At 44.8% G+C, this 25,745-nt stretch overlaps 1 protein-coding gene across 1 annotated transcript in view; it reads left to right on the forward strand.

Moving 5' to 3' along the window:
- Nucleotides 1-25,745, forward strand: part of PLXNB2 (plexin B2) — a 774,855-nt gene that overhangs the window by 735,582 nt on the left and 13,528 nt on the right. The window contains exons 30-35 of the mRNA XM_078679101.1: nt 4,158-4,314; nt 6,488-6,588; nt 15,674-15,758; nt 19,134-19,288; nt 20,157-20,317; nt 20,938-21,085. Of these exons, the coding sequence (XP_078535227.1) occupies nt 4,158-4,314; nt 6,488-6,588; nt 15,674-15,758; nt 19,134-19,288; nt 20,157-20,317; nt 20,938-21,085 (807 nt within the window). The remainder of the gene's footprint in view (nt 1-4,157; nt 4,315-6,487; nt 6,589-15,673; nt 15,759-19,133; nt 19,289-20,156; nt 20,318-20,937; nt 21,086-25,745) is intronic.

Below are 25,745 nucleotides of genomic sequence, written 5' to 3' on the forward strand. Positions count from 1 at the left end.
AAACAATCTACCTGGTAAAAACACAAAAGTATGGCAACCAAAGTGCCGGGTCCGAAGGCAATAAAAAGGTTTGTGGGCAGAGCCTGAGAAGACCAAAAAAGCAAAAAAAATTAGCTGTGGTACAGAGTGGTCTAAATGAAAGTATAACTAGTTAGTGAAATGCACAAAAGTCAAGGCAGGTGCTTACTGCAAAGGTGCGTTGACTGATCCCCTGAGTCTGGTAACAATATAATAAAAGGCCTCAGCAGCAGGACACCAACTAATGCACTGAAGGGTCCGGGGACATTAAGGATAACCTGTAGGGGCCACTGGCCCTCTCCAGGATACAGACGCTAATGTTGCATGAGTAGGATGCGGATGAACCTGGGATAAATGAACAACGAAACACAGGCCTATAAGTTATGGGGTGACCATCATGCCGCAAACACTACGCTGCATATATAGTCCTGGGGGAGCAGCAGAAATAGCATACCACATAGCACCTCAGAGCATTTAAAAGTGCCATAGTGCAGGCATACACCCACTAGAGTCGAGGTATGGGAGCGGGGCACCTGCGTCTACTAAGAGGTAGGAAGTCTGTCGAACACCGGTTCTGCGCTGATGACAAAGGCTGCATAGACTATGATGTGGAAATTTACCCCCGTGAGGGCACACTGGTGCGGGGTCACCCTCTCGTCCAGAGGTCCAAAGACTAACAAAAGAGAGATCGGCACTGGCTGGAGTGAAGTAAAACAAACCAAGTTTATTAAATGCTCATGAGCAGGACTGCATCCGAACCACATCCTCAAGTGTTGTAGGAGGAAGTACACCCAATGCAAAAAACATTGTACTTATATACTGTTTGTTAGAAGGCAATCTCATGAGAAGGAAAACTGGAGGGACCTAGTTTAAGCACGGAAATAGCTATAGGCAAACAAGAACAAACCTGACCAGAGGGTCAGTAGAAGAGGAGGGGGAAGAAGGAATGTTTATGGCGGCAATAAGCTAACAATCGATTACCTCTGAGACCTGGTGCACCGGCAGCTGCAATTCCCCAGCACGTACACCAGATTGACCATGTCAGAGAGGTCAGCTAAAGTTAGAGGACACAGGCTGGGTGAAAAGACGAACAGCAGAGAGTAAAATGAACACACAGAAATTAAATGGACGCGACAGTCAAAATGGCTGCTGCTTATGCTAACGTAAAATGTACACTTTTCCACAATGAGACGCAGTAAGGAGGCCTAATGCATGGTTAGATCTGGGCCGTCCAATGGGGATAGGCCCGCTGAGGTCAAAGTGATTAAGAAGAATATATGTGCGATGCCTAGCAGGAGTTAATACCGGTTCTCAGCAGATAACAGAATACTGTCCTCGAAATATAGTGCTGCGGCTGGGCTTGACCATAAGTTAGCCTAAGCCAGGTGTTCGGGCTGAACAAGGGCCGGAGGGAGAGGCACAAAAAGGTGGCTGCACTTAACCTAAAATCAGGTGCAGGAAAATCCAATTCCCGTCCAGTGCCTCCGGCTGGTACAGGAGTCTAAGGTGGAAATGGCGGGATATCCGGATCGCAGAGAAGAAAGTACCCCCGCACAGGTTCTAAATACGGGCTTGGGCTGATCGAATGATGTGCATACGTACAGTAGATTAAAAACTCCTCCGGGCCATAGTCAAGATGGTGATAGAAAGGGGACCACGGCGGGTCTCGTCATGTTGAAATAGGGACAGATAATAAACATATCATAAAATAGTGCAGGGAGCCGAAAATTATCGTGGTCCAGACACAATACAGCCAGAGTTTGAAACGGGAACGCAGAACACCCGTGAGCTCGGATTCAAAGGCCTCCCAATATGGGGTGAGGTAGGGGCAGGACCAAACCATGTGATAGCAATCAGCCGGTTCTTGCCTACAGCGCGTGCAGGATGGTGAGGGTCGCAGACCTGCCTTTTGAATGTGTTCTGTGGTTAGGTATGCATTATGTAGGTAGTATAGCTGAATCAGGCGGAGCTTAGCTGATCTGGTAATTGTTTTGGGGGCTATTAGAGCATCACAACAGTCTTTCTTTGACCCAACCACCCCTCCCAGCGGTGCCTGAGCGATTCCAGCGTGGCCGGACCATTGTTGGTTAGGGAGCGGTATATCCGCGACACCCCTCCCTTCCTGAGGTCCCCCATCATGATTTGTGCTTTCATTGGACTGAACTCTGCATAGGTATACATGTTAACAGACTGTAACCAGCCCAAGCCTTGTTCATATGAAATCTCAGAAATATTTCATAGTTTATTTTCATCAATATCACAATTTTCAGATTACTTCTCTGTATTCAGTGTTTATCAATACAAATATTTAAGAATGAATTGGTCTAGGTACCCTTATTGAAACATGAGGGAAGTTATCTCCGATAATCTGAGATGGCCACCACCTCTCCAGGTAATGCCAGAATTCATGCTCTGCTGGGAATTGTAGTTCGTTCTCACAATGCTCCCACGCAGCATGTTTTCTGCACACACATATCCTCAGTCCATACAGCAACTATACTCCATGATGAGCGCTAGTCTTTCCTTTGCTAAAAGGAATCTAGCGCAAGAAGGTTTGGAGTACACCACCCCGCACACGTGCCATACTAAGATGTTAGCGGTGTCTCCAGCCTCACTTTCCGACACTCGCACATTAGTCTTCAGATGAACTCTTCAATCACTGGGGACCTGCATTTGTCTGTTCGGTTCTAACTCATGGGAAGGGCTTGACCAAGAGTTCACCAAGTTTGACTTGTATTTTGATTTGAGGATTAGAACACATGCAGGCTACAAATAAAATTGCACTTACCTCTTTCATCATGGTGTGTGTGTGTATATATACATATATATATATATATATATATATATATATATATATATATATATATATATGTAGGTAGATAGGTAGATAGGTAGGTAGGTAGGTAGGTAGATAGATAGGTAGGTAGATAGATAGGTAGGTAGATAGATAGGTAGGTAGATAGATAGGTAGGTAGATAGATAGGTAGGTAGATAGGTAGGTAGATAGATAGGTAGGTAGATAGATGTGGGTAGAGATGTATGGAGATGGCTAGATAGATTGGTGTGTGTTAGATGCATAGGAAATAGACATATGATAATTAGTAGATTCTTCATTTTGGTCAATAGCTGTTAGTGATGGTCTTACGAAAACATGTATATGATGAACATTTTGCTGGCCGTTCCAGTGCATCACTTTGACTTCACAGTATGTTTTTTGTTTTTTTTTAAACATTTTTCATCTGACAACTGGGTGCTTAAAAGTGAAACAGGCAGTAAAGTTTATGCATACTCTAAATCAATCTCTTAAGAATGAAATGTATCTATATTGTCTGTTTTGACTGACCCTTTGTTGGAATTAGGTGTGTTTGTTTCTTGGAAGTCTTAATAGGCAGAGTTTTACTGGAATAAAAGCTGTTAGTACAGATGCCGAATGAGTTCTGCCAATATTGGTAATGCTTGGAGAGTGTTTTTAATTCTGGTCTTCTCCAGATGGAACGCAACCTTCAATTCATGTCCACTGCAAAAAAATGGTAGAGATAATATCTGTCTTCAAGGAAATGCATGCTTTGGAATTCCATGCTTTGGAATGGCATTAAGCTACCTTAGGGTCATCCTAAAATAAGGTTAGATTGTGAAATCTGATCGATTTGGGAATATAGATTTTACAAAAGAGCTTTTCTTGCCTCATGGCACAGTTTAATTCTGCTAGCTAGTTTTTGGCAGATTGATGCATATTGTTCACATAAGGTTTGTAATGAGTTTCCTTATTGCACTGTATGTAGGAGAGGAGTTGGCCTAATGGCTAGGGCGCTCGACCTCGGACCTGGGGATCTGGGTTCGAGTCTCGATAACGACGCCAAAACCTCCTGTGATTCTGGGCAAATCACTTAATCTCCCCGTGCCTAAAATAAAAGTGTGTCCTCATGTAACGTAACTGGAAAATATGTAAAGGGCTCTGATATCTGATTCGGTTCGGGTCTAGTTCGCGCTATATAAAACTCTGCAAAAAAAAATATATATATATGTATGTATATATATATATGTATACAATGTTGATGTTGAAGAATGCTTGAACTTTAACAGGAAAGGCTTGAAAGGAACTTACTAACTTCAGTCACTGCACGTTTGCTGTTTCACAGACTGTCAATGTTATTGCTCAAGACGAAGGAGCAGAAGCCATACCAGTAAAAGTGCTCAGCTGTGATACAATGACCCAAGTGAAGGAGAAAATCATTGATCAAGTGTACAGAAATCATCCTTATTCACAACGACCGAAAGCTGACAGTGTTGCTTTAGGTAAGCAGATGCATATTCAGTGGCACTGGATTTGTCTTATTGTTTGTTGTTTGTGACAGTGTTTGGACTGTGTAGCATAAAGCTTATCTGATGCCATCCAGTCCACTAAAAATAAAAAAATAAACTTGACTCTTTTGAAAGGATTGTTTGTGTCAGAACAGTCCCTGTGCATCCATTGCAAGAGGAACAGGACAGCTAAATATATAGATCTATATATATATATATATGTATATATATGTATATATATATATATATATATATATATATATATATATCTCTCTCTCTAAGCACATACAATGAAGTACCTCAAGCGTCGGTGTGAACATTTTTTTTTTTTTTGAAAGTTGCACTTCACGCTAGCTGCTGCCCCTGTTAAACATCGCAAGATTGCACTAACACCACCAGGCCTCTGGCCAGAAAATTACTAGTAATACAATATTCTTGTTTTCTTTCTACTTATTATAAAGCCAGGCTGATTGCTTTCTCCAAATATAGAAACATTGTGACAGCAAGCCACAAACTCTTTAGCTCGAAAGGGAAAGACGATAGCTATAGGACTAGCCGCAAGTGAAGTTCCAAGTACACTAATAAATGTACAGTGTAAGTGCTTTAGGGGTAGCCAGTACAAGCCACAAATCAAACCATACAATCAAAGGTTGTGGACTCCACCAAGGATCAATCAAGGGAGCAGAACCACAGCAATACACTAATCAGCCACATCTCCCTCCATTCCTTGAAATTAGGCCCAGGCACCCAGGACTGTAAATTTCAACTTGAAAACAGACTAGAAGAGGCAGAGCAGCCAGCCAACCTGCATTACTTTCAATCCATACCTGTGTATCCATCAACTGGTTCCTGGCATATTGCTAGCACTTGGAAGTGGTGTAGAAGGGTGTCATGGGCCCTAATGCATGCAGGGAAACTTGGTCCCCATCCCAACATGTGTTATTTAAAAAGACCGCCCCTAATGAAGTTGAAGGGGCCCCTAGGACCCATGAGACCCAGTGCCTCTGCACCTGCTGCACTATTGGTAACTACGACCCTGCATAGCAGCGCTGTCAAATCAAACTGCAGCAGGAGCAGGACCCAGTTCCTAACACCTGTAATGGTTAGAACCAGGTCCATGCACTCAGGACAGCTCAAGTTGAAGAGGGGGCCATCACCTCCTCCACCCCATGTACCCGCGAGAAAAAGAAAGCTGTGTGCCAAAGCAAATACTGCCTCTGAAAAGGACAAACCTTCCAAAATGAAAACGATGCAACTCCCAACCAACCGATTCCAGGTTGCCCATCCAAGAAAACAACCCGGATGATATGCCATTTACAGAACCACGTTAGAAGGTGGACCTATAAAGGAAATAGTACAACATGTCTATTTATAGGGATGTGAGGAGCTTTAAAAAGAGTGCCTAGTCTGATGAGAAGAGCGTCCGCCTAGACTAAAGGAATGGGACGAGGGAGGGAATGAGGAAGTAATAGGTGACAGCCTGGTGAGGAAACGCTGTACTTTGTGTGACCATCCAGCTAGCAGAAGTAGTTAGTGTCCACAGAGCAGATGTCACAGTCCCTCTCAAAACCCAAGCTCACATCATCTAACACAGGGACATTCTAGAAAGCTTATTGTTGGTGATAGTATTGAGGGACTGGGTAAAGAAACACGTTATTTTCCCTTCACTGGTCAGATGGTCCCTGTGACCAAGGCCACTGGAATTATGAGATTTTTAGAATGTGGCGTTTTCGCCATGATTATGGATGTGCCGCATTTGCCACATAATCCATAACTTTCAGATTTTAACAATTGAAATGGTTTCTAGGACAAATGTATCGAAGGTTACTGAAAACACTGCAACATGTTTTGCTGCGCAGTGGACCGCCTTTTCCAAAGGTTGACTGGTCCACTTTCTGGTGTTAAATGCTGCATTTGGGTGTTAAACTGGTACTAATGATGTGAAACCTTTGCCCAGACCGTGTTAACCTGTGTAAAAAATGGCCAAATAAGGAAGAAATACTGTCACAAATGTGTCTGATTACACTGAATAAATTGCCTTTTCTTGTGGCATAATTTAGACAACCCTGCTGCATAATGTGGTCCTCCCATGCCACATAATTCCAGTGGCCCTGCCTATAAGGGCGATAGAAATAGGGCTGATTAACCAATTTTTTCTTTTCTGCAGAGTGGCGCCCTGGTTCCACGTCACAGATTCTGTCTGACCTGGATTTAACCTCACAGCGCGATGGCAGGTGGAAACGTTTCAACACTCTTAAGCACTATAACGTAAGTGAGACGTCCGTTGTCTTTTGTCCATGTTATGAACTCCAAGTAGTTCTTTTGTACTGTTTTTATTTCTTGCTTTTGCCCTTAGTGTGTCAGCAATATGCACAATATTTTTTCTTTTCTAAAATTTCCTACAGTATATGAAATGTTTGAGGATGAAGGAGGGAGTCAGATAAGCAAAGTCAGCCCCTGCTTAAAAAGAACCATGGATGTCCACCTGGGTCTGGAAGAGTCCTCAAGTGCTTAGATTTTAAGTCGTCTGCTAATCCCATCTCTCTTCACATCTCTGTATTTCACGCAAAAATCTCATTAATGCAAGGTCCTCTTTACAAATGTGCTAATGAACTAATGGGTAAAAATCACCCAATGCTCTCAGGTCCACGGTGTTTGTATTGACACTTGGATGTCAAGTTCCAGTTTTGTAGGACGGCTGATTGCACGTTTCAGGCAGCTGAGATCTCCCTTGCCCTGGGTTGGATATGGGGGGGTTAGGTATGGTTGGGATAAGGTAAAATCATTTCCAGCACTGAGGTTTCATTCAACAAGTCGGTGCTTCTTAGTGTTTTTAGTCATTTTTTGAATTTTTAAACATTTTTGTATTTCAGATGCCCCAGGTCACACAGTGCCACACAATATAGTTTTCATTCACTCTTGCTCTACCTTGAACCTCCACTTCATAGCTCTGAATCGTGGCCGGTTATAAACACCTGGGGGCGACTCAGTTCAAAGTATGATTTCTAAAAGAGCAACTAACCAACAAAACAACCCACAGAATTTCAACATCATGGAACTATCTAACACTCGTTGAGATTGCAAAATTAAGGAAATTGTTGAAACTATATACAGGAACGAGCTCACAGGCATGGATTACCTTAAGTTTTTGCATTTATTGTTCAGAAACTGATTGTTTTTGCCAGTAAAGTTAAGGACAAGAATATATGGGGTGGGCGGAATTTGCATAGTGGCGCTACGCAAAGCTCAGCAAAGCGGTAAAAAATCTCTGCAAGCACACAAAAGTTCTGCAAATACGCAGAATTGCGAGTTCCACCCGTTCGCGATGCTTTTTTCCTGTTCGCGAACACTGTTTGCGTGCTCGGGGAGAAATATCTCGCGAACATGCATTTCGAAAGCACGAACAAGCCAAAAATTACACGAGGCTGCGGATCGCAGAATTTTTGGCAATTCCGCTTTCTCCGCGGAACAAGAAATTACCCATGGTCAATTTTTAATTACTACCAGGTCTGAGACCTGGCCTACTTAAAGCCTTAGCCTATTTCTAGTCCGTGTGAGGAGGCTGTGGGTAGCCAAAGCCCATCAGGGGTTATACAGCCTTCCTCAGAAGCCTTTAATTCTGTTTTTTGGTAAAGGATGGGATGGTCGGTTCTGTCATGAAAATCCTTAACTTACCCCCGCCCCCTGCTTTTCCATGGTGGCCAGGTGCTAATTGTCTGCAAGCCCTGTCCATGGATGTCATTCAGTTGTCGCAGCTGCGACCCCTGGCTTGCTCCTTGTGACCCCTGGCACTGCCTTTGCAACCCCTTACAGGGATCCTTGTCCAAAAGTAGTGGTGTCACTCTCCGAGGAGATGTCATCCCCGAGGTAATCTGGCATCTTTTTATTGAAATTGCCACATTTTAGATCATCGATGAGGTAGTCGTTGGAGGAATAGTCGACGAAGATTGGACCTTCGACGACGATGGAATGATAGTCAGCGGAACCGTCGATGAGCTCGTCGTTAGTACCACTGTAGATGGTGACGTCAACACAATCATCGACGTCATCCTCGTCGAGGTAGCCATCATCGTCGATGACATTGTAACTGGCACCTCAGATTGTAGCGTTGACGAAGTAGTCGGCGACTAAGGCACTGAAGACGAAGAAGCTCTCGACGACAAGCTCGTCGACGGAGCTAAAATCAACGTCCATTGAATCTTCGACGCCGTAGTCTACGTGCCTGATGTCGTCGATGGACGGATCTTCTTGTCAGATTTTCCCTCAGAAGGTACTGAAGCTGGTTTTTTGAACAGCTGTGGCTTCTCAGAGGGTGGAGGCGACCTAGAAGGCCCATGGCTCACCTTCTGAATAGAAAGTCCCTTAGAAACCAGTCCTTCCCTCTCCTTTACACCTCGGTGAGGAGATTTGATGGGACTGCGCCTGTCAGACCTATCAGAGGTCTTTTGCAAGGCCTTGGCAGGGGGGGTAAGCCGAAGTAGGAGAAGACCTACCCCTTTTTTGAGATCTCCCCGAAGATGTCGCAGAGGAGGCATCACTGTCACTGGATATTGGTTCCTTTCTTGACTAACTTCTGGAGCCAGGTAAGTAAACGTCCCTCGCGTTCTCTCAAGGTCTTTGAAGAGAAGGTCCGACAGATCTTGCAGTCAGTGGCCTTGTGGTCAGGGTACAAGCAATAAATACAATCTTTATGCTTGTCCTCCACAGAAAGCCTCTTCTTTGAACAGGTGGCACAAGCTTTAAATAAAGCCTTCTTCTCCTTGTCTGACAATTTGTTGTTCCTTTATGCTATTTCTCCCTTTTTCCTGGATATGGAGCACATTGTTTTTTCCTCCGCCCATATCCCAAAAGTCTGCCTTTAATTTATAAATCTGAAAGAGACATGTTCGCGATAGATTGCTTACCTTAGAATATCCCCAGGCGTCAGACTGGATCCGAAAAGTTTTTGCGTAGCAGTACCCCTGCGTGTCAGTAGGTGGCGTCCTGCAGCTCCGCATCCGTCACTGGCGTTGTCAGCGCTGAGATGACATCACGGAGAGTACTTAGGTGCCACCCTTGCGCGCTGACGTCAGTTCTTTCTTTTTCCGCGCCATTAAGCGCAGATCCGGATTGAGCACCTTTCTTGGTCACTTTTTGACCGCTATTTTGAGACTTTTGTCTTCCCACTTTTTCTCCTGGTGCACGTAGGGATGCCTGGCTTTAAGTCTTGTGGGACCTGTCGCCGTAATATGTCGGTGGAGGACCCCCACGATGTTTGCCTCTACTGCCTGGAGACTCATCTCGACTCCCAGGACTGCCATGACTGTCGTGCCATGGCCCACAAGGCCTTGCGGGAGCAGCGCTGGAAGTTGCTAGAGGTCCAGCATTCGTCACGTCGCCGCTCCGGGTCTATGTGCTGTTCCTGGGACCGCTCGAGGGACCGGAGCCGTCGCTCCTCAGACTTCAAGTCTTCACCTTCGGATTCCGGTAAGCGTCGGCATTAAAAAAGGTCAAAGAAGCGTGTTTGCTCTCTGACGTCGCTCCTTGGAGGGGGACAGGGGCCTTGCCCCTGCGGCTCCTCTGGAGCCTGGGAGTCCCGCGGCCTACCCGCCATACCCGGGTCCGTCGGTGACTCACGAACAGATGCAAGAGTTCATTGCTGGTATGGACAGCCTTTACAGGCCTCGGGCTCCCGCTGGCACGCCTTCGGGCCCTGCGGTCCCGTGTCCAGATCCTGCGGGCCCGGCGGCTACGCCACCGGCCCCGGTGCCACAGGATCCTGCGCTGCTGGTTCCGGCCCCGGCGCCACGAAGTGCGACGTGGATGACTCCAGCCTCGGCTCCAGCCCCGGCGCCACCCTCTGCGCCGCACTGGGTGCCATTTATCCCACTTTTGCCCCAGTTCCCGGACCATTTTGTTCCGGCCTGGGATCCACATTGGGAGCCGGCGCCAGTACAGCCCCGGCCGATGTCGTTCGTCCCCCTCTACACCAGAGGCGGATGACTACTGGGATTGGTCCGAGGACCCGCTTGCTCGGCAATGTGACTCTGAACAAGTTTGGGTGAACGACTTGGAGGATGATAGCAACCTCAATGTCTCCTCTGACCCGGGGTTTGCCTCTCCCCCGCCTGCGATGGAGGAGGGTGCCTCCTACACGATGGTGCTCCGTCTGGCTGCTGAGGCCCTCAACCTTAACCCCCCCACAGTGGCCCTCAAGATCAAACTCCTCACCGAGGTGCTCCAGACAGCTTCTACTTCATTGGAGCCGCTGCTTCCCTTTAATGACGTCCTTACAGAGGTCCTCTTGGGCACTTGGTCGAGGCCAGCCACGGGGGCCCCAGTGGATAAAAACATCGCCAGATGCCACCGCCCGGTGACCCTGCTTTCTTGACCACTCACCCTACGCCTGAGAGCCTGATCATTTAGGCCTCGACGTCGCAGAGTGCCTTTCCCACAGCCCCGCTGGATAAGGACTTTAAAAGGCTGGACCAGTTTGGGCAGCGGTTGTTCTCTTTGGCCAGCCTGGAGCTGCGGTCTGTAAACACCGCCTGCTTGTTGGGCCGCTACTCCCAGACGGTGTGGGATGCCGTTGCTCAGGTGTTGCCTCAGTGTCCTGAGGAGGTGCAGGCTGTCCTTTCTCAGGCAATTGCTGAAGGCAAGGATGCAGCGAAGTTCGTCATTCGGTGTGGGTTGGACACCGCGACTCATTGGGCAGGGCAATTTCTACGACTGTGGCGTTGCAGCGCCACGCCTGGTTGCGTTCGACTGGGTTCTCGCCCGATGTCCAGAGCTCACTCATGGACATGCCTTTTGATGGCACCCGCCTGTATGGCGACAAGGCTGACCGTGCACTGGAGCGCTTTAAGGACTCGCGGGCTACGGCCAAGTCCTTGGGTCTTTCTGCTAAGAACCCAGCCACTCCTGGTTTTCGTTCCTTTCGTGGCTAGGGTCGAGGCACCCAGGCATGCCCCTCCACCAGGTCTGTGCAGAACCAGCCCCAGCGAGGCCCTGGGTGCGGTTTCCGCAGGGGCGGGTCGGGGAACCAGTGTGCGGGTCTGTCCACCTCCACCCTGCTGCTTCTGCCTCCAAGCCCTCCTAATCTGAGCTTCAGGGAGCACCCCACGCCGGTGGGTGGCAGGATCCACCACCACCACCTCCCCTGCTGGAATGAGATTACCTCAGACAAATGGGTGCTGCAGCTAATCTGCTAAGGTTACTCCCTTCCCTTTCAGTCGACTCCCCCCCCACCCCCTCAGCCATGCCATCTTGGTGCCACCGCATGTAAGCGGATCAATTGGTTCTTCTCCGACAGGAAGTCGCGGCCCTCTTGTCCAAGGGGCCCTCTTGGCCAAAGGAGCCATTGAGTGCTTTCCTCGGTCAGAAGTAGGGAGTGGTTGTTATTCCCATTACTTTCTGGTCCCCAGGAAGGACAAAGGGGTCTGTGTCCTATCTTGGACCTCCGGGACGTCAATCGCATCCCCTGGAAGGAGAAGTTCAAGATGCTAACTCTGACTCAGGTCTTGGCTGCCCTTGACCCTGGAGACTGGATGGTAGCGTTGGACTTGCAAGACACATATTTTCACATCCCCGTCCTTCAAGCCCACTGGCGTTAACTGCCGTTCACGGTAGGCCAGGAGCATTTTCAGTTTACTGTGTTCCCCTTTGGCCTCACAAGCGCCCCTCGGGTGTTCACGAAAGTGATGGCGGTGGTCGCAGCTCATCTGCTCAGGTCAGGGGTATCTGTCTTCCCGTATCTCAACGACTGGTTGTTGAAGGCGGGCTCGCCCCAGGCAGTCGTCACCCACCTTCAGACTATGGCCGACCTCCTGCATTTGCTGGGGTTTTCCATTAACGTGCCGAAGTCTCACCTGAGTCCCTCTTAGAAGCTCCCCTACATCGGAGCAGTCCGGGATTCAACGCAGTTCCAGGTCTATACTCCCGAGCAGCAAGTCTGGGATATTCAGGCTATGATTCTGATCTTTCAGCCTCTATCCCGGGTTTCCGTCAGGATGACCCTCCGGCTCCTGGGCCTGATGGGCTCCTGCATCCTGTTAGTGCAACATGCCAGGTGGCATTTGCGGGCTCTGCAGTGGGACCTGAAGTTCCAGTGGGCGCAGCATCAGGGCAACCTGCCCAATCATGTCCAGATCTCAGTGGGCACGGCACGACATTTGCAGTGGTGGCTCACGAATCGCGCATTGGGTCAATGGCAGATCCTTCTCCCTTCCCCAACCGGAGCGCACAGTGGTGATGGATGCGTCCCTCCTGGGATGGTGAGGCTACTTGGGAGAGGCGGAGGTCAGAGGCCTCTTGTCTCTGGCTCCATATCAATCTTTTGGAGCTTCAGGCGATCCGACTTGCACTGATGGCATTTCTTACCTCTGTGCGGGGATGTGTAGTGCAGGTGTTCACGGACAACACCGCCATGTGGTATTGCAACAAACAGGGCGGGGTGGGGTCCCGGACCTTATGTCAGGAGGCTCTGCGCCTCTGGACATGGCTGGAACATCAAGGTATTATCTTGGTGGTTCAACATCTGGCAGGTTCTCTGCACGCCAGGGCGGACAAAATCAGCCGCTGGTGCTTGATAGATCACGAATGGCGTCTGAACTCTGATGTGGCGCCAGGTCTCTTTCAGCAGTGGGGAGGCCTTGGTTAGATCTATTCACCACCGAAGGGAATGCGCAATGTCATCAGTTCTGCGCGTGGAATTTCCAAGGCGTTTCGTCTTGAGTGGAGTTGCGATCTGTTGAACGGTCTGTTGTACGCCTTTCCACCTATACCACTTCTGCCCAGAGTGCTGAAAAAGATCAGGCGAGACCGGGCCCAGGATATTCTTGTGGCTCCGGGCTGGGCTAGAAGAGTATGGTATCCCGAGCTACTCAGTATGAGCATCGATCCCCCGATCCGACTGCCTCTTCGGGAGGATCTTCTGTCGCAGCAGCAGGGGATGGTCGTTCACCGGAACCTGTCCAGCCTCCACCTCCATGCGTGGAGATTGAGCGGCGATAGTTGATGGTTTTCGACCTTCCTTCTGAAGTCTGTACTGTCATTCTGGCAGCCAGGCATCCCTCCACTAAAACTGTATACGCCTGCAGGTGGAACAAATTGTGTCATGGTGCACAGCGAAGGCTGTGGATCCCCTTTCAGCCCCTCTTTCTGAGGTTCTTCTGTTTCTTCTATCTTTGGCCCAGCAGGGCTCTGCTCTGGGCACTATCAAAGGCTATCTTTCTGCCATCTCCGCCTTCTCTTTTTAAGTCCCCGGTTGTTAACCGTTTCCTCAAAGGCATTACACACACGTTTCCTCTCGTGCCTTTCATAATGCCTTAGTGGGACTTGAATCTTGTCTTGACTTAACTGATGTGCGCTCCCTTTGAGCCCCTTCATAACTGTCCCTTACATCTTCTCACCTTAAAGACGGCTTTCCTGGTAGCTATACCTTCTGCCAGAAGAGTGAGTGAGCTCCAGGCTCTTTCTTCCAAACCTCCGTTCCTCTCTGTTCATCCAGACAAGGTGGTTTTAAGTGCCTGTCCTTCTTTCTTGCCAAAGGTTGTCACGCCCTTCCACATCGGGCAGACCATCACTTTACCCACCTTCGCATCCTTCCAAGGAAGAGGAGGGGCGCCACCGTCTGGACCCAAAACGTGCGCTTGCTTTCTATCTGCAGCGTACACAACAGTTCCGGGTGGATGGTCAACTCTTTGTTGGCTACGTGGGTGCCAAAAAAGGTCGGGCTGTGCACAAACTGACCATTTCCCGGTAGGTCGTTCTGTGCATCAAAGCATGTTACTCCTTGGCCAAGAGGGAGCCTCCTGTGGGGCTAGACCAGGCCAACTGCAGCTACTACTGCCTTTGGACGCGACTTTCCCTTGCAGCACATTTGTGAGGCAGCTACGTGGGCCTTGTTGCACACGTTTACAAAGCACTACTGCCTTGATAGTCCGGTCCGGAGGGACGGCTTCTTTGGCCGTTCTGTGCTCAGTGACTTTCTGGTGTAATCCTGTTCACAGACCCACCTCCGGGGTTGGTATTGCTGGGGTATCTATTCTAAGGTAAGGAATCTATCACTAACGGGTCTCTATCAGATGCACAAGTTACTACTTGTGTAACAATATATCTGTAAGAGACATTAGTTAGTGATAGATTCATTACCGCCCCACTTATCCTCCCCATTCTGCGAACTGATTACTAGGGTTAAGGGCATCCCCTTTTAAGACCCTAGTTTAATGCACCAATGGTCAGTATCTTGCATGGCTCTGCGTTCCTGGCACGGAAAGTCGTGTACAGAACTGACGTCAGCCCTCAGGGGTGGCGCCTAAGTACTCTCCGTCACATCATCTCGCTGCTGATGACGCCAGTGACGGATGCGGAGCCGCAGGGCGCCACCTACTGGCGCGCATGGGGTACTGTTACGCAAAAACTTTCCGGATCCAGTCGCCTGGAGATATTATAAGGTAAGGAATCTTTCACTAACTAATGTCTTTTACAGATATATCGTTACACTAGTAGTAACTTGTGCTTTAAAAACATTATTGGTATTACTTGTTAGTCAATCTAGGTTCCAGTAAATATGCTCAAGAACAATTGTTACTATTATAAATTGCCCTTCATCACTTGCATATTTGTTATTAAATGTGATGACTGGTATCTTTTATATTGGCAGAAATATAAAGGAGTAAAAAAATTAAACCAGCAGTAGCTGGGCAAAAAACAAAGTACAGTATTTAACTTTTATTCATGCAAATACACTAGTACACAAATGCGGTTTTCGTATCTTATTATTAGTTCATTAAAGCTAGACCTGTTGCCTTTGGAAGTACTTGTTTCCTTTCCTATTGCATAGGATGAAGAAAATCACATCTACAAATATTTTACTTTACAGCCAATAAATAACTTGCCCTGTAGGAATAATGCAAAAAAAGAGAAGTACGTTATTGGTGTGAATTGTTGAATGTTTTTGCTTGGACTGGGGATTTACTCACCAGGTCCCTTCATGCTTAAGTATCCTGCATCGCCAACACTAAAGAGCATGAATTATGTGCCAAGGGAGTGCAGGCCTGTACATGAGGGCATACCATCAACATTATTTCCATTTGGCCCCAGTCCTGAACCAGCAGTTGCTCGTGGAAGTGAAATATTAGCCTATACCTTTCTGTACATTTTTACAAAACCCAAATCTGAAAGGTCTACTTGATCTAAATGTCTTGTGCCCTGTTCACTGAAATGCACAGGTAGCTGCAGTTCATTACAGAGGATTCTGTTTAAAGAATGTTTTTCTAATGATCTCTGTTGTGTAATCTGTAATATTCCATGGTTTGCTAACCAACTGTGAAACTCATTTTTAATGTGAGATCTGTGGTTTTTGATTTGTCAGGTACGGGATGGCGCAACGCTGATCCTGTCCAAAATGGGCATTTCCCAGCAGCAGGAGGAGAATCACCAGGACTTTCCAGGGGAGAGTGAGTGCATTGTTGTGTGTTTAACTCCTGCATAGAGGAGAAGTTGCCAGTCACGCTTGGAAAGCGCGTGTTGACCCAGTTCCCTTAAAACCGCTTATCTTAGCAGTTTGGCAGTGGGAGGCGGTATTTCCCAGACTTCTAAATGAGTTGCTCTTTATTTACTGAAACAGTGTCAGGAGTACATGACTCAGTTCAGAGCACCCTCCTCAGCCCGGATATAACCCCACTCAGAGTTTAAATTGGTTATGAACACCTGCAGCCTGTTTGCCTTTTACCGATTTGCTGCCTGCACATCACGTGACAAATATGACCAATACGTGATGTACAGGTGCATACACATGATTGGACATTCTTTTGTTTTTACTTGACTTTTAAGGAAAATGTCGACCCAAAAAATGATTTCCATGTATATACATCACATTGTGCAGCAACAGAAGGAGTGTATCTCCTTATTACCAACAGATCATGTAACCGCCCCTCTACCCGGTTCCCTTCAAAAAGTGACTTGATCAGAAAATCACCAAAAAAGGGGAGAACGTAGAGTGGTGGCTAAGAAAGCACAGCGTAGAAAAATATCTGGGATCCTTTCCTTGCTTACCCTTGACTAAATTCTGGTCAGTTAGCAAAATCCACAGCGCCCTCAGCCCTCCCTAATTCACCTCACAGATTAGAGACCAGCAGAACACTCGTTTTAAATTTAATAGACATTAAAACAGTTTGAATTAATGAACCTGGAAATGGTTCAGCTTGTGGTTTAGTGCTGTAAAAACTATCACTGAGGGTGTAAAATCAAAGTGTATCCACACTACTGTGTAAGGGTAATTGCAGCTACAAGTCTGCTGCAACACGATCACTACCCAAAGCATCCCATACATGCCCCAATACTCGCTCTCCAACCGTGTTCACCATACAGGGCATCTTCTTACACAACCACACTCCTGCTACAATATCCTACAATCCCCCTTGACAAACTGCACAGTTACAGGTTCTGATTTTGCTTTTATAATATTGATAAAGTGTTAAGAGTAAACATGCTATGAAGATCTCGTCCTATTGGACAGCTATAATATTTTGTTTACAATTCTCCTCTATGTAATACTAGAACAGCACAGTCATTCACTTGTTTTCTGTGCCCCTGTCAGGTTGGTTTAAAAAGTGTGTCAAGGTACCCACCTCTTGACAAAAACAACTACCTGAGGTTACCTGTAATGGAGATTATCTGGAGGATGTTCTGTGGGCAGCCCTTGATCAGAGCTAGTAATAAAATTGATGTCGCGAGAGGCCATAGGGGTCACTTGTATCCTAATTTACACATGAGCCCGAGGTTTAGGCTGTTGTCCACTACAAATGCATGCCTGGAAGCTCATTGTACGTATGTGTGTGTTAAACATCTACCCTGAGTATTCAGTTAGTGACTTGCTAAAAATTCTTAGCAATTAGGGTATGTTATACAGAAAAGCCAACAAGTTACCAACATGTCTTACATGTAAGTAACGTTTATGATTTTTTTTTAAATTTAGCAGTTTATACCTTTTAAAAAAAACTCAGTGTTTAAAACGTGCTCCCTTATGCTGAGTATCAATAGAACATTCAATATTTAAATGAAAAAAACACCTTTACATTTTCTTCTACCTGTAGCCAAGATCATAGGCAATTCATTTGCTTTCCATCAGCAAATTAATTCTCTCCCGCTGACTTAAGCCACAAATACATGCACATTTGGAGGCTGCAATGTATGACTTCAGATTGAAAAGTGAACTGGAATGAAGTATAAAATGAGCTGCATGCTTTCTTAGCACTGTTCACAAAATCTGCACATTTTATGCCTTGAGGTGCTAGGGACATCCAAAAGTGAAGTGCTCATTTATATATGAATCGCAAAAAAAATCCCAATTTCTGGGTTTGTGGCCTGTTCCAGATATCTGGGCACCAAGTACCACAGTGTATGCAACAGAACTAAATGATCCTTGAATAGCTATAGTAGCTTCAGTATCTTGAGGCAAAGCAGTGGTGTAATGTTCCCCAAAACTGTTTGATGCAATGAGGTTGTTATTAAGACACCCATATTTGAGATGCAGGAATTTTCTTGCACTCCTAGGATCCTGTGCTACTGCACCTGCTGCATGAGCGATAGCTTACGGATCGTCTTTCCACCATCGGCTCATCTCTTCCATATCTTCATTTCGTTCTCCTCATCTCCTTACATTTTCCCCTTCCAGTCCACTTGCAGGCCCTTCCCCATCACTTATCCTAATCTCCCTACATTTCTTAGCTTTTCTTCTTGTTCTTGCTCCTTTACCTTCTCTTTTCTTTCCCCTTTCACTCCTTCCTCCATTACTCTCTTCTAACTACTCCCTATCCTTTGTTTCCCAGCCTCCCTTTAATTTCCCTGCTGTCCCTGCTCCCGTTTTATTCCACAGATACAGGTTTTCTACACTTATCTCTCATTTCCTACTTCCCTGACTTACTTAGGTCTGGCCCTTCTGTCTTTCCACCCTACCCTTTTGCCCGTTCTTGTCTTTTATCTCCCTACTACATTTTATCCCTTTTCCTTCTTCCCTTCATCATCTCCATTATTTCCTTATCGTCTCTTCTATTCTTCTTTCCCTTTTTTTGTACCCGCTCCATGGCTCATCTTCCTTCTTTCCCTTTCTTTCTCCTCCTTGCCCCTTACCATCCTCTTTCCTTCATTTGTCCTTCCTATATTTATACATTCCTTTTCCTTACTTTCTGTATATTCCATCCTTATCTTACTTATATTTCACTTTCATCCCACTGTTGTGTAAACGAAGACACTAGTTTAGCTTTACAATGTTTGCTTTCACACCCAAGGGTGTCACGCGTAAACTTAGTTCAATACACCAGCAATTGAATGTGATGAGCAGGTTGTTGCAGCCCCACATAGCCCCCTTCAATACATAGTTCATGTGGTGTCTGTACTTTCTAGGTTACCAACAGTCCCTTAAAAGTGTTCCAGGTACGCAGTAGTAATTTGATGACATCACCTATTTCCTAATGGCACACGCATTACAAACTGAATAGTTACTTGTCACAGCCATCATTGTGATATACTAAGGTCACCGAGTGAGGATCAGATACCTAAGGGAAGACCAGGCGGTGAATCATAAGAGAGGAGCGATAAGTAAAAGACCTGAAGTGGCAACACATTTGGACAAAAAAAAGAGCAGCAATCCGTAAATGTCCTCAATGCTGCAAATTTACCCTAATGTTAAGTAAGATGGTACTGTGGCACCAGTAAAGACTCAGGTGGACATGAAGACTCTCTTAATTATCACCACTTTTATGTTGGGAAAGGAAAGCAGTAATTTGACTTGACCTAAACTTATGTGAACCTCTTACTATTTCTTTCCACAGAACATGCATTGCTGGAAGAAGAAAATAAAATTTGGCACCTTGTTCGGCCAGCTGATGAAGTAGATGACAGTAAATCAAAGCGAGGTAGCATGAAAGAAAAGGAACGAACCAAAGCCATAACTGAAATCTACCTGACTAGGCTTCTTTCTGTAAAGGTAGGATTTGTACCCAAGTGTGTAGGGGCTGTTATGACCAGTTATTCTACTTCTGCAAATTTAAACAGTGGCTGTAGATGATAGCAGACACCTTTTATGACACTGGAGGAATAAAGCCCATTTTCAAGATGCTGCTAGAGAGGGACAAGCCTGGAGAATTTGAGTTGACCATGATATACCCCTAAATAAAAGGGCACCCGCGAGAAGCATATGACATTCCCGAGTGTGACATTAACACCATAATCTAAATAATTTGTGTGTTTACCAGAATGCTGTGACCCAAATATGATCAGGTTTATCAGCTGCCTGTTTTTTTAAAATCAATAAAACTATAATTCTTAAACATAGTTCAGATCATTGAGATTCCTTTCTTTGACACATAGCTTGCAGAATTATGTCAGACACACTGACATTCTAGCTACCGGTGGATGCTAACTGTGGTGATGTTACTTGTATGAATGATAAACCCTCTTACCAGTCTCCTAAAATGAATCCATTATTTTATGAGGAGTTTTTATTCTCTCGCATAAAGTGAAGAATGTCTAGTCTACATTAGGTCACAGGGTAAGGATGAAACCCAGCTTATAGATCAGCAACCTGTAAAGTGGTAGAACAATGTGGTAATGTATGGTGTATTGTAGGTTTAGTTTAATGTACCCTGCCCTCTCTGAATATCTCCATGTTTTGCCCTAAAGGGATCGGGAACTATGCTAGTGCCTTTGTTCATTTCTATCATTTAGAGGGGATTGAGTAAGTCCATGCTTGGAGTGCCTCTGGATGCAAGGGTTTTCTGAGCTGTAAAAAAAAAAAAAAAAAACAGTACTAGGAAAAAGCCTAATTTCAATTTGTTTTTGCTGTTTCACTGCAGGGTACGCTTCAGCAGTTTGTAGATAACTTCTTTCAAGGTGTACTCACTTCCAGTAAAATTGTGCCACCAGCTGTAAAATACTTCTTTGACTTCCTCGATGAGCAAGCAGAGAAGCACGAGATCAAGGATGACGATACCATTCACATCTGGAAAACGAACAGGTGAGCTGTTACAGAAGATACTCAATGAGGAAACTAAGTACAGTAGGCAGCATATTGTACATGCAGAGCAAAACAAATAATGGAAAAATCCATGTTTATCATGGTTTTCTTGTAGAGCAGTGTGTTGGTAAACAAGGTTGAATTGTCATGAATGCTTCCACGCATAGTTTGACTTTTCTTCAAAACTATCAATGATCATCTGTTTAAGGTAGAACGATTTCTGTTGAAGCATATGGCATTCCTTTTTCCTGCCTAACTTTTATTGTAATTGTATTTATGGCAAAACTAGATGAAATTGTATTGAATGGAAAATCGGCAAACGTGGGCTTGCTTCCTCCCCCATTGTATGTCATTTGCTTCTTTCTTTCTTTCCTAAACCAGATAATGTGATACCGTTTTGTATTTAATGTTATGGATGTTACATAAATACCCTGTCTACGATAGATTAATAGCTACATGCTACACTTTGGAGAATTTTTTTTATGCAATTACCATGGGTTGTGATTTTCAGAAGAAATCATTACCACTTTATCTCTATTTTTTGTTTGATGGGCTGTCAGGAAATGTGGTTCAGTAACTGTCTTTGGTCATTGTAATAATATTTTGTGGGTTTTTTTCAGTTTGCCTCTGAGGTTTTGGGTGAACATTTTAAAGAATCCCCATTTTATCTTCGATGTTCATGTACATGAAGTTGTCGACGCTTCCTTGTCAGTAATTGCACAAACCTTCATGGACGCCTGCACGAGGACGGAGCACAAATTAAGCAGAGTAAGTTTGGGGGGGGGGTTCTTTTATCAGAGAACGAACATATTTGACAAATTCTGCATTAAATGTTGGTCTTTGCCTGATAGAAATCTTTAAGGCCTCTAACAAGACCCCACTGCTAAGGCTTTAGCTGATTTGAACTAATGATAACCACCCGATTCACAGAGGGTTCTGCAGTCATAGTAAATTTACTTTTTTGAGATGTAAACCTCTCCTAGATTCAGATGGGCATGGGTTTTCCGTTGATTGGCTGGGTCCAGGATTGTAATTAGTATTTTAAAGGTTATGTCCATGCCTCTTTTAAACCAAAGTCTATTAAAAACAAAACAAATGAACAAATCATCAGTTGGCACATTAAGCGAAAATGTTGAAGACATAACGCCAACGCTGGACTTGGGCTTCATAAACAAAATGTGCAAAGACGATAAATGTACAAGCTATTGTACCACTACTAGAGAAGAATGACTAACTGGATTCACCTTATAGACATGTACTTCCATATACCAGTACACCCACACCTCTGAAGATATCTGTTTTGTATTATTAGGAATGTGCAGCAAGTTCAAAGTATTACCATTTGGAATAAAGATTGCTCAAACAGTGTTTACAATGTGTCTGCCAGTGGTGGCAGCATACCTGAAACCTATATTTATACCTAGACAATTGACTGTTAAAGGGAGAATTGTTTATAGCATGCCAAAAAGTATTCAGAAGATGGTTAATCTAGTGTATCAACTCAGGTTCATGGTAAACCTATCTAAACTTTTGGCTATGTGCAGTAGTATGAGACATCACTCTTATAGTCCATCATATTCATGGTCTAGAAACATACGGAAAGACTACTTAAGAAGCGAGCTAGACATGTCACATGGATAGAAGCTAAAACAGTCCTTAGTCGCACAAATGCTGGACGTATCAAACACAGAACTGTTTGCGACAAATCTAAACAAAGGAAATGCCAAAACTTTGCAACCAGGCGCCAACACTTTGCTATTTCTAGAGAGTGCACGGTTGATAAGTTAGTTTGGGATCTTTGCATACACTTTTTAATAATCCCACTTAACCTATATTAAAAATTAAAAAAAATCCATTATTAGATTTTTAGAATGATCTAATTGCCCCACAGAAGGTGAGGCACATAGTGAGTCTATGCAGATGAAGGATAAAAACATTACGACTCTCCAAAGACATGGACGAATTTACTACCCATATTCAGAACAGTTAAAGATAGAAGCATGGTACCCTAGTTACTGGAATTTCAACACCGACTGGTAACTGAAAAATGGATAAATGTTATATGGGAAGCAAGAAAAACTTCCATCTGTAAATGTTATGAAGGAGAATAAGATTCATGAATTAGCGTTCAGAAAATATATTCAATGGACAGATAACAGAAGAGTCAGTCAAATATCTAATGTTTTTACTCCAGTGTAATCTAAACTATGCTTAATGAAGAGACAGTTTATCAGTTATAGTAGCATACACTAAAGCTATGAATCAAAAACAAATGTTCTCTATATTGGTTACTAAACAGTGCAAGGAAAGATTTAAAAAATATCAACCACGGGAGAACAGAGGAATCTAACCTAGTTTTGGCAAGCTCTGTGAAACAGTTTTTTGAGCCTATTCATAAATCTAATGTAAAACATGTAACTTTAAAGACTACTTTTGTTACAGATATTACATTTTTGGGAGCTGGTGTTGCTGTAGGTTGCATGCTGTGCCCAATCCTGCCATCTCGTTTTGTGTTTTGTGTATGGAATGTTACAAGTTGTATTTCTTCAAAGAAGAGGCTTTGGTTTCGAGATGACTTATGATACTGCCTGATACCCACAATGCACTAGGTTACAGTCTAGACCTCAGATTGTGTTTTCCTGCCATTGGGTCAGACAGTTTCAACTGCTCCGCTGCACACTGTAAAACAATATTTTTGATGCACAAACTCCGCTTGAGGAACCATAGATGGTTATACTAGGAGCCAAAGTGACTATGCGATCTAATCAATTGATACCAATAGTGGCTTCCCATTTTCATGTTAAATCAACTGCCAGCCTTCTTTAAAAACCTTTCAAATCCATCTATGAAAGCATTGCACGTATTCGATGGTAGAGAACAGGTAATGTGCTACTTGCAAGAAACTAAAAATGTATGCAAATCAAAACCGCTATATATAGTGTAGGCTCTGATAAGGTCTTGGGCATACCAGTAATTAAGGGAACCATAGCGAGGTAGCTTGTACAAGCCATTCAGTTCAGTTATGCGTTCAATTATGCTACTCCTTGGCAATTAAAACATTTGATTGCAAACCAAAAGCTCATGCTACTTGCAAAAAAGGGACATCACCTGCATGTATGGGTAATATTCGTGCTGATTGACGTGGTGCAATCGCAACCAAATCACTTACGAGTAAGCAGTTGTGCAATATGCAGCCCATGTGCACAGCAGAGAGGACTGCTTCCATGGCACTTGGAGTTTGCAAGGCCAATAAATGAGGTAATATTATGTATATGCCTCACTTGTCTCAAATGTTTGCCACTACTGTGTTGACCGCCACAATGCAGCGATGGGATTTCAAATATTAATAGGGCTCTGCAAGAGGCGCTGTTGTGTTGTGCGAATGGTTATACCTATTATAACCTTCCGGAACCCCCGAGGGTGAACCATGCTGCACCAATGTACATAGTCGTCGATGATGAGTACTGGATGTGTGATCTGGCACAGCCCTGGGTGCAGTTCACACAGAAGGGGCTGCCAGAACTCCATGACAAACATTAGCCCTATTGAAAACCACCCTGTGATGGCCCCGGCATCGTGTGAAGGCGATAATGAACAGGCTAATGTGCCAGTGAAAGAAGTCAGCACTGTTAAATGTCTTTTATGCATCAAGGTCATGTGCTAAGCAAGTTTATTCTGTACCAATTTGTCACATTGCTCCTTATACCTACAGTGGGCCTTTAATTATGTCCAGGCAGCAGCATTCTGCCACACAAGCAACTGAATTTCACGGAGTTCTTGTGGAACTCCGAGTTCACCCACCCCTACTGTCAATCCAAACATAGTGTTCCTCTAAAAGCTGCGGGGCAAGACATTGTCTACTACCTGCTTCATTTACAAAAGGCAGATCTAGCATAAGCTTCCATATGGTTACACCTTGCTGTAATTGCTGCCTACCTCCAAAATAGACATCTCTCACTTTAAGAAAAATTCCAGTCATTTGAAGTCTGTTGCACTTATTTTTGTGCATTGCAAAAAGTTATTAAACAATCCAGTCATCAAAGCTTCCATAGAAGGACGCAGATGACTTATTCCACCAAGGGTTCTTCCAGCACCCTCCTAGAACCTGCACATCTTTCTCACCAGACCCTTGGGTCCACGATTGGACCTCCTACACTCATCCCCAATTAATTTCTTTAGTGGAAAGTGGCATCTTGGATGCAGTTACCTCACTCAGTTGTGTGAGTGAGCTCTAGCCTTTAACCTTAGAAGAACCCTTCTATCAAATACATAAAGACCAAGGGTTCTTTGCATCAACCCTAAATTCCTACCTGAAGTAGTCTCTCAATTTCACTTCAGCCAATCCATTGAAGTGCCAATTATGTTGCAGAAAGAGCTCTTCATACACTAGATATCAAAAGAGCACTCATGTTCTGCATAGATAGAACATAAGCTTTCAGAAAATTTAAACAACTTTGTCACTTTTTCACCCCCTCATACAGGCAACCAAGTATCCAAATCCGGCATAGCCAGATGGATAGTCAAATGTATTCAAACTTGCTACCTTAAAGTCAAAAGATATTTACCTATTCCTCCCAGAGTGCTCTACTCAGGAAAAAGGGAGCGACCATGGCCTTTCTAGGAAACCACTCCATAGCTGACATTTGTAAGGCAGCTACATGGTCCAACTACCACACACCTTCACCAAACACTACTGTGTGGATATTCTAGCATGACAAAAAGCCAAAGTGCTACGTACCCTTTTCCAAACCCCTGCAACACACACACAGGCTAGCCACCGCTTCTAAAGAGGGACTGCTTTACAGTCTGTGCAGAGCATGTGTATCTATGACCACACATGCCATCAAATGGAATGTTACTTACCCTTTAAGTATTTGTTTGTGTCATGTAGTGCTGTAGTCACATGCGACCTCCCTCTTCCCCCGACACAGGCCATTATACATTTACACTTAGCATGGTCATCCCATTAGTTACTCATAGTTTACACTTTCTCACCCACCTGCCGAAAATCTATGCCCATGCACAATATCACCGAGAGGAGAAGTCACTCAACCTTGTGACCTGAAAGACTTGTTCGAAAGAAAACAACTTCAGCAACTCCGGACCAAACACTAGATGGCAGGAGTATGTAGAGCACGTGTATCCACAGCCACACATGCCATCGAATATACATTTACTAAGCATTATTGTGCAGAGGAAGCTAAAGTAGGTCCGATAGTATGTCCTAATTTGTTTGGGACTACTCTGTTTAAAGAATCCTCAACATGGGAGCAGTACAGCTACATAAACAATGTAAAGCACATGAACGTAGAAGAGGTTCATGCTTCAGAAGAAATAGGTTACTTACCTGTAACAATAGTTTCCAGCTTGCAATTCCAAATTCCTTCTGACCCTCTGATCCCCCTAGTGAAGGAACAAAGTTAATGCC

This window comes from Lissotriton helveticus, chromosome 1_1 (genome assembly GCF_964261635.1).
Source record: "Lissotriton helveticus chromosome 1_1, aLisHel1.1, whole genome shotgun sequence".
NCBI classification, from domain to species: Eukaryota; Metazoa; Chordata; class Amphibia; order Caudata; family Salamandridae; genus Lissotriton; species Lissotriton helveticus.